We start from the raw sequence: 12,282 nt of genomic DNA, 5'->3' as shown, positions 1-12,282 counted from the left end.
ACAGAAGAGCATTTCAAGGTAGCTCAGCAGTCAAGAAATAGGGGTGACCTGTTCATCTGTACATACGAGGCCTATAAGCTGCTCATGAAACAGGTGGAGAATCTTCTCAAACAGGAGATATCTGTCCAAACCCTTTGTATGCCAGGTGAGTGTAAAACAGACTTAATTACTTGTTGGAGTAACCTCTCCCATCAACCAGAAATTCAAGTTTGGATATAGCAAGCATTTCCTTTTGCTAAAGTACAAAGACATCAAAATTTTTTTTTCCAATTAGGAAAAAAAAATGTAAAAATAGTTCACAACAAGCTGTAGTCTTGATCTCAGCACATTCCTCAAAGTATTGCTGTCAAACAGAGATAAGTAAGAAAATACAGCTTAAGGCATATAGGAAACATTTTGTGTTGTTTTAATTTTTTTTTTTTCCCTATCACAGAGAAAGAAAAGTCAGAGGGTTTGTAGTATCTTTTTATATACAGTTTAGCTACCATTAAATTAAGGAAAATTAAAAATAGCAATAATAAAAATGGGAATTAATTCCCCAAAAGTGAATTCAGACTAAGCTTCCTTTTCTTCCTCCAAATCTATAGTGCCCAGCTGGAAATCCTGCTGGAAACTATTAGAAAAATGATGGTTCTCACTGGGAGGTCATTCACAGTTGTTAAAATATAGTAGAACCTTACAAATTCGCATACCTCATAGCCTCTCATAAACAGAAAATAAAATAAAATAAAATTATTTCCAGTCATCAGACATGGAAAATTCATGCAGTAATCTCTCATATTATGTTTCCTCCATGTTGTGTAGGGGATATACTACAGCTCTGCATGTTGTAATGAGTTAAGAAATGTTATAAATTAATGAAACTGAAGTATAGCATTTCAAATTTATGAAAAAGTCATGTAAGCTTTTGTAATTGTGATTACTTACTTCAGAATAAAGAAAAAAAAATCACCACGCAAACTCTACATTACTGGATGCACTATCATGTCTTTCAGATGCTTCCTTAAACACCATTTCTGCTGTCACAACCAAAAAGTATTCTAATAGCTGGTGTTCTGACTACATGCCTTATTAACAGCTAGGACAACTGAGCTCTTCCTGTCCCACATGGGTCTGAACTGGGATCCATGAGCTAAGGCTACTGCTGCTGAGTTAGAGAGGTTTTGGAACTAGTTTGGACTTAAGCTTTATTTGCATGCATGAGTCCAAAGAAGGATCAGGACTACATCAACACTGATATTGGTCTCCTTCCCTTCTGCAATATGAGTAGGTCAATTAGCAGCTTAAGAAGGTGCTCACTGTCTCTTCACCCTGTCAGGAAATTCCTATGACTCATAAGGAAATTCTCTGAAGAGCTGTACCGTAATGAAGGTTTTCTTAACTCCTACAGTCTTCCTCGTGGGATACTTAAACTATAGGCCTGGGTTTAGAGTTAATAGAAAAGATGTTTTGTTCCCTTTACTGTCAAAAGAGTTGGACATTTGTTGTAATTAGAAAGAGGACTTCTAATGTAGTTGTAATTGTTTTAATTGTATATGCAATACACATATTGCTAAACTACAAGGATGGACATACAACCAGACATTTTCTTGTCTTTCATGCATCTGATCAAAAAGGTTTTTTTGTTTTGTTTTGTTGTTTTTTTTTAAGTAAACAGCAGTATCCTAGCTGAACATAAGCAGAACTGTATCTAAGCAGTTAAGAGAGCCTGGGGCTAGAGCACAGGCTTAAGTGCATTCAAGCAAAGGAGATAACTGTTTTGTTCTCTCCTTTAAAAAACAGCTTTTCCTTTGGCTAGCACAGGAAAGGCAAAACAAGGAAATAGACACAAGTCTATGTATTTCTTACCTCAGTTTCTTCAGTGCACATGAATTGGTTGTGCTCTTGCATTCAAGAGATTTCATGATATTTCTCTAGACTTTCTCCTCCCTTCTCTTTTATTGAACTATATACATGGCTGTTTCTTTCTTTGCCAGTTCCCAAAACACTAATCTCTTCATCCTCAGCCTCCTTCTCTATTTCTTTTTCTCTTTTGTTTTTTCCTATTACATTCCTACTGTTCTCAAATCCTTATTTCTGCTTCCTGATTTTTTTCTTTTCACCCCAATCATAAAAAATATAGGATGATCACTTTCCCTGAAGGCAGTCTGTCCTGAGTCTCACTGAGAACAAAATATGGGAGGTGGTGTTCATCATTATTGAATTTCATGCACACAGCCTCTAGGAATATGATAGCCATTTTGATTTAAAGCAGTGTGGTTTTAGCTTTTCTGAAAGGTACAGTAGCTGATAGGCATTTTGAATTATCAGAAATTTGCATATATATACCAAGGTCTATGGGACATTAGCAATATCACATGTCACAAAGGTAATGAAGTAATGAAAACTGAAAATGTCCTGTTTTAGGTTGGCAGGTTGGCCACTCTCTGAATGATCACTCTACTTGAAATGTTAATCTGATTTACTCTACAACCATAAAAAAACTGTGCCTGGATCAGGGAAGTCTGCACACAATAGTGCGTGCCCCTAAATTAAAGACTCTTCCTTGCTGGTACACTGCAACTTCAGCTGGGGACTTCTGCACTGGAGGAATACCTGACTGCACTAAAAAAATAATAAATGTAAAACAGAGAACATGACCTCATTGGGATTTAGTTCTCACATGTCTAAGGAGCTGCTGTGGCATTTCTTCTAAAAATTAAGTTCTCTCCCTATCACACACACACAAAGAAACTTCACAGAGATTCATGCAAGTTTATTGCAGCTGTCTCCGTATTATTGATCCTGAGGTTGTTCTGTAGAACAACTGCAAACAATAAGTCACCATTGCATATTAGTCACAAAAACAAAAGGGGAGGTGAATTTGAATACAGATTCTGACCTGCTTTTTATGTCTCTGAACATTAACAAAAATTTAAGCATCACTAACCCAAACCCTGAATCTTATACAATTGAATAAATGCAGTTGACAGTGTAAAAATGTAATTTATTGGATCATCTTCAATCCTGCTGCACATAGAAAAGCAATTGCTTTATAAGGCTGATGCATTTGAAATGATGCTATTTGCAATGCTAGTAATGCTAAAGATGTAATACAGAACTGTTTCCAGTACAATAGTATGTAGATTACATTTCAAAGAGAAAGACATCTTAACAAAAGTATGCACGGATAATGACAAATAGAATCACAGAAGATATTCAGATTTTGACTGTAAGAGTATTTCTTTTGCAAAGTATTAGTGATTTGTGAACATTAAACAAACAGTGGAGATGTCTGGTATCTTTGCTTAAGCCATCAATGAAAATATTAAAAGATACTGATGTCTGGAAGAAACAGATCTAAGTAACAGATCTACAGAAATATGTTTCATAGAGTCACTCACTTTTTTACCTGGGGTTTCTTTACTACAACAAAGCTTGAACAGTTAATACTAATAAACATGTTGCAAAAGGTGGGGTTTAAAACTTAGCAAAAACAACAACAAAAAAACACTTGACAAGCCTATTCCTGAATCAGAAGATGAACAGATGACATTGCCAGCAGAGTATTCAGTATTCTGGTATAAGTTATTCTCTATGAATTCGAAAACTATACTGTAAATTGAGATATTTGCATTATAATCATAGGAAAATATATATATATATATATATATGTATATATAAGGGACAGGAAAAAGATGCCTCACCTATCCTTTCAACATGGGTTAAGAATCCAGAGATTCATTTAGCCTCATCCTAAAGACACCCACTGATGGAAATGCTATCGCTTCTCCAGGCAATCTCTTCTAGTATATCTCTGTTCTCACTGTTAATGAGGACAGAATTAACGCAGAAGATATTTTCTGGGCACCGACACTCAACATGAAAAACCCTTAATGCAAAAAGGGCTTTATATGGTAATATGTTTCAATGAATGTAAATGTTTCAAGTCTTGAGCTGCTTTCTTCAGCATGAAATGAAGCCTTTTCAAGAACTCTTTGCCGTAGGAACTAATTAGCACTCTGAAATTTGAAATGCTTAAATGCATGATTATTTGTATTATTCACATTTTCACTTCTCTAGTAGTCTTCATGAAAGAAATTTTACTGTCATCACCAGCTGCCATGAAATAGGATTTACTGAACATGTTTCTAGGTCCACAAAGCTAAAACCAATTCTTTAATTCATATAAAATAAACCACACTGTTTGATATAAACTCTATTCATTATTTAAATACCATCAGATTGTATGAGAAAGAGGAAAGTATTTCAAGGCATAATTTAGGTAGCTTGTTAAAGTTATGAAGTGCTGTTGATGATACATTAAAGAAAGGTAATTAAAAGAATTGCTGAAGTGCTAGACGTGAATGTTTAAATTCTTTATATGGTAAACTCATTTTGTGTTGTAATAAACTTTGTCATTGCAAATGAAATGCACCACCTGGCTCATTTATGTTAAATATATTATATATGTGTATACTATATGCCCCAGATGCCTCTGCCTGTTACTTAAGTACCTCAGAGAGCTGCAGGAGAGAGGTGTGTTAGGAGAGAATTGCAGAATCACAGAATATACTGGGTTGGAAAGAACCCACAAGGATCATCTAGTTCCACTCCTGGCTCCACATAGGACCACCCAAAACTCAATCCTATGTTTGTAACCATTGTCCAGATGCTCCATTACCTCTCTCAGCTCAGGGTGTGCTCTTGGGGGCCTATTCCATGCCCACTGCTCTCTGGTCTAGAACCTTTCCCTAACCACTACCAACCCTCCTGACACAGCTCCATTCTGTGCCTCTAGGCCTTGTTGCTGCCACCAGAGAGAAGAGCTCAGTGCTGCCCTGTGAGGGCTGCAGCCGCCATGAGGTCTCCCCTCATGGTGCTCCTCTTATGTCTTAGAAAATCTGTAATAGCTTTATGTCTTTCTTGTACTGTGGCACCCACCCTGCATGCAGTGGTGGAGGTGAGGCTGCGCAGTGCAGAGTGGAGGTGGCGGTGCTGGGCCTGCTGCACCACAGGTTACAGATGGCCCTTTGGCCTCTAGGGCACACTGCTGCTTCATGTTTAACTCGCTGTCCCCCAGATTCCTTTCCACAGCAGTTTTTCATTTTCTTAGTCCCCAGTACCAAAACATTTACAGGGTTGCCACATCCCAGGTGTAAAATCTGGCATTTGCTCTTCTAAAAATTAATGTGGCTTGTGATTTCCCAGCTCTTTAATTTGTTCAGATCTTTCTGCAAGGTCCGCTAGCCCTCAAGGGAGTAATCTCTCTACCCTCAGTTTAGTGTCATCTACAAACTCACTTAGCATGCATATGAGTCCTGTGTCCAGATCATTTATAAAAACATTGAAGAGAACTGGTCCCAAAATACAGCCCTTGGGAACCCCACCAGCAACTGGCTGCCAGTCTGATTCAACTGCATTTACTATAATTTTTAAGCCTGACCTATCAGCCCATTGTTCATCCATCGTATTATGTTTTTGCCAAGCTGTATGCTGGACATTTTATTCAGAAGGAGAAAAATGATACAGAAAGCTTTTCTGAAATACACAAAAAATTACATCAACTGTTTTCCTTTTGTCACCTAGGTGGGTAACCTTCTTATAAAAGGAAATTAAGTTCATTACACTGGACTTTCTCCTCATTAATCCGTGTTCACTATGACCAACAACCATGTTGCCTCTGAAGCATTTTTCAGCAATTTTCAAGATAATCTTCATAATTTTACCAGACAGTGAGGCTGACAGGCCTATAATTACCAGGGCATTCTTTCTTACTTGTCTTGAAAATGAGGACTGCATTTGCCGGTTTCCATTTCACCTCTTCCAAATCACAAAACTATTGAAAAACAATTGAGAGAGGTCTCACAATATCATCAGCCAACTCTTTTGATACCTTGGGATGAATCCCATCGGGCCCCATCATTGTACATGCATTCAGCTGAAACAGCAAATCCCACACAAATTCACTATACTGAGAGTTAGTTTTTGAAATTGTAGTCCTCCAGTTATGGGCTCCAGAGTTTCCAGAGCCCATCATATTACAGACAGAAGTTTAGCTTGCATTAAATATATTTCCTTTGCATCCCTGTTTGTGAAATGACTACCCTCATCAAATAATGGAACAATGTTATCTTTGGTTCTCCTGATGCTGTTAACAAACTTGGAAAAAAAAAAACAAAAACACAAAAAACCAACATTTTTCCCCCAACAGTAACGGGCAGCTTCAACTCTAATTGATTTTTGTCTGCATTAATTTTCTCTCTGCAGTGAAGAACAGCATCTTTGCAGTCCTACCATGTTTCCTGACCTAGCTTCCGATGTTCCTAGACATTACTGTTCCACTGGAATGGAAAAGAAAATCACAGCTCAGTCAAATTAGCCTTTTGCCACATATGCTTACTTCTAATATGTTGGAACTGCCTACTTATTTACTTTCAGGTGATACTCCAAAAGTGGCCAGCAGTGATGGCCAGCAATACTCTTGAAAGCAGATTCCCATGCAACATTACTAACTAGTTCTTTAAGCCTGAAATTTGCTCTCCCAAAAACCAGGGTAGTAGCTTTGCTGACTGTTTTTCTCATATTATCAAAAATTTCATTCAACCATTTTATGATCACTGTGGCCAAGACAGCTGCCAATCTTCCACTGACCCATGAGATCATCTCTATTTACCTGTGCTGCTTAATGCATCTCAGGTCTGCCAGTGCACACTGTTAACTCAAATTTCTTCATAATCAACTGAAGCCGCCAGATCCCTTTCTGTAGGCCTGTGCTACAGCTGCTCATCACAGACTATAAGGAGTTCCAGGATTGGACCATTCCAGGTACACAATCTGGTGTCTGCTTGTGCTAAATATCACACAACCAATGACTGACCAGCACTCTGGTGTATAAAGATTTCTCTTCAGGGCCTATCTACTCTCAAGGGAATTGGCAACTTCTTCCAAATAAATGTTGCCGAGAAACTTATTTAATATAGACCTAACTCAAGCTGCCAGGTCAATGATGAAAACATTAGAAAAAAAACCAACAAAACAACAGGCCCTAAGATTAAGTTATAGGTGTCATGGTTTAACTCTAACCTAGACAAAACTAGGAACCCCACAAGTGGTTGTCTACCACTCAGATGGTATTCTACGTTTTTCAGTTCAACCCTTCAGCTAATCGTGCACATATACCCAGCAGTATGCTGGACATTTTGTACAGAAAGATGCTGTAACAGACAGTACCAAAGCTTTGCAAAAATCCAAAAACTACATCCACTGCATTCCTTTGGTCAACTAGAGGTGTAACCTTGTCTTAAAAGAATATTAAGTTAGTAAGACATGACTTTCCCTTCATGAAGCCATATCAGCTTTCTCTGACTGCTGCATTGTTTTTCAGGTGTTCTTCAATAACTCCAAAAATTATCTTGTCCATATATTTACCAGGAACTGAAGTGAGACTGACATGCCTGTAATTGCCAGAGTCTACTCTCTTGCCCTTCCTGAAAACTGGAATAACATTTGCTAGCTTCCAGTCGACTGGAACTTTTCCACATTCCCAATATTGTTGATAAATAATGGAGAGAGGTCTTACAGTAACGTCACCCAGTTCTGTCAGTAGCCTAGGATGAATCCCATTGGGCCCCACAGATTTATGTGCATTCCAGTTGCAGCAGGAAATCCTGTACACATTCAGTATCAGCAAGGAGCTTGACAGTCCTCCACTCGTGGTCCACCAACTGAGGCCCCACAGGTCCCAGGCCTGTCAACAGTGCTAAAGACAGAGATGGGGAAGGCCCTAAATGCCAGCTTTATCTTTCATCTCTTTTTTTTGAGTGACCATCATCATTAAATAAAGGACCAATATTTTGTTTAGATCTCCTCTTATTGTTAATATACTTGAAAATAAAAACAAAGTGTAATCACAGTTGTAATTGTGCTTGGTTTTAAACTCAACCATTTCATGATCAATGTGTCCAAGACAGCATCCAAACCATTGGTTCACCCATGAGACCATCTCTATTTACAAACAACCACAACCAAGAAGGGCACCTTTTCTGGTTAGCTCCCTGAATACCTGCATCAAAAATTTCAGTGCATTCCCTGGACACTTCAGACACAGAGCCTGTCTGAAGCCAAATTCCTGCCCTCTCTAGGTGACAGAAGTAGTTTTTAGACAGACTGGTTGAATGCAGGTCAAGCACAGACAAAAAAAAAGTGCTCTGCTGAGCAGGGATCTCCCTCATTGTATCCATCCCCCTTAGTTCTTCAGTCTCTTTGATGTGAGCAGGTCAGACTTTGTATAGGGTGAAGATCAGCCTGCCCCTAGGAAGCTGCATCTTGAGCTTCATGGAAAGAAAGCGTATCTGCAGATGAGGAAAAGGAAGAGGAAGAAGGCAGCAGCACACTACTTTCTGAACATACACATGGCCTGGTATGAAACCAGGAGCTGCTGCTGTCATAAAGCTGTGCTGCTGCAGTGATACTGTGAACTACCATCTTTTGTTATGGCTGGAGCCTCACCACCCATAACCACCACTGAGGATACAAGAATTGATTTTGAAATCCTCTGTATGCTTTTCAATATCTGTTGCTGATGAGCCCATATAGCTAGAAAAAATAATACAATAAGGTAATGTATAAAGAAGAGCATTACAGATGCTCAGCAGGGTTAACAGGACTGATGGAACCTTGACTTTCTTTGAACAAATGATATAGTTTGTACACTGGTACTAAAATGGGTGTTTGCTTTGTGTTACTTGTTTGTTTTTTTGTGGTTTTTTTTTTCAAAAAATAACCTGTCTGATATAAATTATATCAAATGAAATTTGCAGTTTTCACACACACACACACAAAAAAAAAAATAGAATGACTTTTTCTGCATTTGCTGGTGATGCTGTTTGGAGGTCACTTTCTGAGACAAGCTTTTTGGAGCTGCAGAAGTGCAGAGCGTGGAAAACAGAGCTCGATCTGGCTTGTGTGAAAGGAAATTGCTAAGCTTCCATTCTTTCCCACTGAGGCTGAATTAAACCTTTCTCGCTAAATAAAATTGATTTTTAGAGCAACACAACTATTAGACACTCTGGCATCCTCAAGGATTTTTCGAAACCTTACTTTACTTACAGTGCCTGCGAGTGAATATTCTCTTTTGTAAGAAAAAAAACCAAAACCTACTCATCTCCCAGTTTCCTTGCATGTGAAATATCTGATACTGAACAATTCTGGAGACAGCCCATTAAACTAACGAGACACCGGCAAGGTTCTGTCGTCCTGTACTATCTCCCAGAACGTGGTGGAGTCACAAAATCTTCACGGCTTTCCGTGGGAGAAGAGCGACGCTGATGCTGCAGCTTTGCTCCGTCAATGTGAACCTGTGTGAGCAGATCCCTGTCGCACAGAATGGGGACAGCGCGGGACAGCCCAGCCACACAGCAAAGGGCAAAACAACGCAGAGGGAAGCGAGCACAGCTCGTGATTTCTTCCTCATGTTGCATCATGTACTTGAGTTTCAGGTTTGTTTGTTGGGATTGGTTTGCGAGGAAGGGCTGTTGGGGCATTTCATGCAAATCGTGCCCGCACAAGTTGACAACGCAGAGTGGGTGTCGATGAAACGAGCGCCGGACAGCGGATGAACCCCGCTCCTACAGCACCTTCCGAGGCGCTTCCGCCCTGACACCCCCGGGGACTGGTCGCCACCCCGAGACAGCGGCCACGTCCCCCCCCGGTACCCCGTCCCGGCCGCCCATCCACCTACAGACACGGTCCGTCCGCTGTATCGGCTGCCCCCCCCCCTCGCGGCCCGCCGGACGCGCTGGGTGCCCGCCCCCGCACGGAGCCCATTGGCCGCGCTCCGCCCGCCACCGCCCCGCCGCGGGGAGGGAGGCGCCAGCGTCGCCCTCGGGCCGCCGCCGCCGCCGCCGCCGCTAACGGAGTGAGGTCGGCGCGGAGCGGGAGCGGCTCAGAGCAGGGCGGCGGCGGGAGGAGCGGAGAGGAGCGGAGTTGTGCCCCGGGCCGAGGGGAGCGAGGAGCTGCCTGCGGGCCCAGCAACCGGGCAGGGCAGGGCAGGGGGCAGGAGAGCCAAACTAAACGCCCAACAGCCTCCGGCATCCGCGGCTGCCCGCTTTCTTTCTTTTTCTTTTTCTTTTTCTTTTTTTTTTTTTTTTTTATTTCTTAATTTTTTTTTCTCCTTAAAATCATTCCGAAAGAGAAACATCACAGTGTTTTTTGGCACACTGCTCCGCGTGCGGAGTTGATTTCCGCGCACCGCTGACAAACAAAGGAAAAGGGGGAGGGGGACCGCGCTTCGCAGAAGACATGCGTTCCGTCAGGAAGAGGTGGACTGTGTGCACCATAAGTCTCCTCCTCATCTTCTACAAGACCAAGGAGATCGCGCGCACTGAGGAGCGCCAGGAGGCTCCGCTCGCCGGGTAAATGCGGCGCCGCGCCGGGAAGGTCCCCGCGGGGACGGCGACGCTGTCCTGAGGGCTCCCCGGTTCGGCATCCCTGAACCCCGCGGTGTGCTCGCGGCCGCGGCTCTACCGAGGGCCGGGAGGGTCCGCCCAGAGCAGAGTGTGGCCCCGGCCCCCGCCCCGAAGTTTGTCCGAGCGCTGTGCGTAACTCGGGGCATTCCGTCTGCTCCGGGCACTGCTCTGCTGGAGAGCCGCCGCTGCCCTCTGCCAGCCTGTGGAAATAACAGGCGAAAAGTCCCTTCCCGCTTTGTGCTGCGCCTCAGCTTTCTCTTTCTTTGTTGGTCACCTTGGCCATGTACTCGCATGCCGACGTTACTCTTCTCCCTCATAGCATGCACCCATCCTGTGCAGGAGTTGGGTGTTCCTCCCGGGCTGCCTCTTTCCCGGCAGGGGTAACCGGCACCGTTCGGTGGAAGGATGCGTGAATCCCGCGGGCACGGTCAGCCCGGTGAGGGTGGGGACAGGGCTCGTGGCTCGTGTTCCCCCGTGCGCGTCTGCTTCGGTGATATGCGCCCAGCATCGGTTCTCTTTGGGTGTAAGCCTCTAGAGGGGAAGGTATAAAGTTACTGAAAGTGCCCATAGGAGCCCGGAGGGAGCGAGGGCAACTGCAGGCTCCGTGCGTTTCTGCACACCCCTCTGTCACCTCCGGAATCGGGGCAGAAAGCACGTCTTTCCCCAGCTGCTGCTCGGGCGCAGCGCGGCACAGTGATGCAGGACGCATCTGGGGCAGCTCTGCAGTGCAGCGGGGCAGTGGTGTGGTGCCTCGTAGGATCAGCAGGTCGTAGAATGAGAGAATCACGGAATATCCGGAGTTGGAAGGGACCTGCCAAGATCATTGAGTACAACTCCTGTCTCCACACAGCACCACCCAAAAATCAGACTGTATGAATAGGGCTGGTCATGCCTCTCTGCGCCTCTGGTGTTGTGTTTGGTACTCGAGGCGTTAAGGGTTTTCATAACTTGCTGTAACTTTCCCTGTTGTCCAGTTTGGGTGTGATGCTTCTGCTGCAGTGCTGTGGCACCCATGGATTTGGAGATGTATGGAAGTGTAAAGTGTTTAGGTTGTGGGGTGCACCGAGGTTGGTGTGAAAACAGATCTGTGAGGGACAGTCAGCCTCAAGCAGAGGTAGTGTGTTTCTTAGCAGACAGTTCTTCTTGTCAAAGTAGGGGAAGGTAAATGATTCAGGAATTAGTCACTAGGTAAAGCCCATATGTGCCAGAAAAGTCCCCTACATGTTATGATGCATTCTATTTGGCATTATTTAAGAGGGACTAAAGAGAACCAGTGCATTAACAAAAGTGTGTTTAGTCATAGGTATGTATGTCTTCAGCAGTGCTTCAAAGCAAAGCCATAAGGCACCAGTCCCAGGTCACTGAGATGCTTGCTTTGGTGGCAGCGGGACCTCCTGTGCAGGGTGGAAGGTGATGGAATGAGGGCCCTTCACACCCACTGTCCTGTGCTTTGCTGGAGGACCACAGCTGGGTGCACTGTGACCATCTCCCACCACTGCTGGCATGAGGCTCCCTTCCTCTCTGGTCTTTCTGGTATTCATGGATTGTTCCTGGCTGCCACACAGGAGATCCAACTTGTTTTTCTGTGGGATGTGTTACTTCCAGAAGCGCCAGGAACAGAACTGTGAAGGTGGGAGGTGGTCTGTTAGGGGTTTTTGGTAGCACCACAGTTAGATCCTAGGTGTTTGAAAACTGGCTGTTTGAGTGATTCCCAGGCATGTGCTGGTATCATCTGCTGTGTTTTCATAGATAAGTTTTCACAGACAGTCTTTGCAAAAGTGTGCCTGGTGTCCTCTTAAAGGTTATGCTAGTAATGAAATATTCATTACATGGA

General features: G+C 43.2%; 1 protein-coding gene across 4 annotated transcripts in view; it reads left to right on the top strand.

Annotated features, from left to right (window-relative positions):
• The first annotated feature begins 9,845 nt into the window (after positions 1-9,845).
• ST8SIA4 (ST8 alpha-N-acetyl-neuraminide alpha-2,8-sialyltransferase 4) overlaps positions 9,846-12,282 on the top strand; it is a 50,716-nt gene continuing 48,279 nt past the window's right edge. For 2 of the 4 annotated variants that reach the window (XM_085529473.1, XM_085529472.1), the window contains exon 1: positions 9,863-10,394. In XM_085529473.1, the coding sequence (XP_085385599.1) occupies positions 10,282-10,394 (113 nt within the window). In that variant the 5' untranslated portion in view covers positions 9,863-10,281. Of the gene's footprint in view, positions 10,395-12,282 lie in introns of all 4 variants that reach the window. The other 2 variants (XM_015849477.3, XM_032441311.2) reach the window with 2 other exon arrangements.

This window comes from Coturnix japonica, chromosome Z (genome assembly GCF_054131305.1).
Source record: "Coturnix japonica strain WE chromosome Z, WE-NBRP24, whole genome shotgun sequence".
Classification (NCBI taxonomy): domain Eukaryota; kingdom Metazoa; phylum Chordata; class Aves; order Galliformes; family Phasianidae; genus Coturnix; species Coturnix japonica.
The sequence above is the reverse complement of the archived record's forward strand: the minus strand, read 5'-3'. Positions and strand labels throughout refer to the sequence as shown.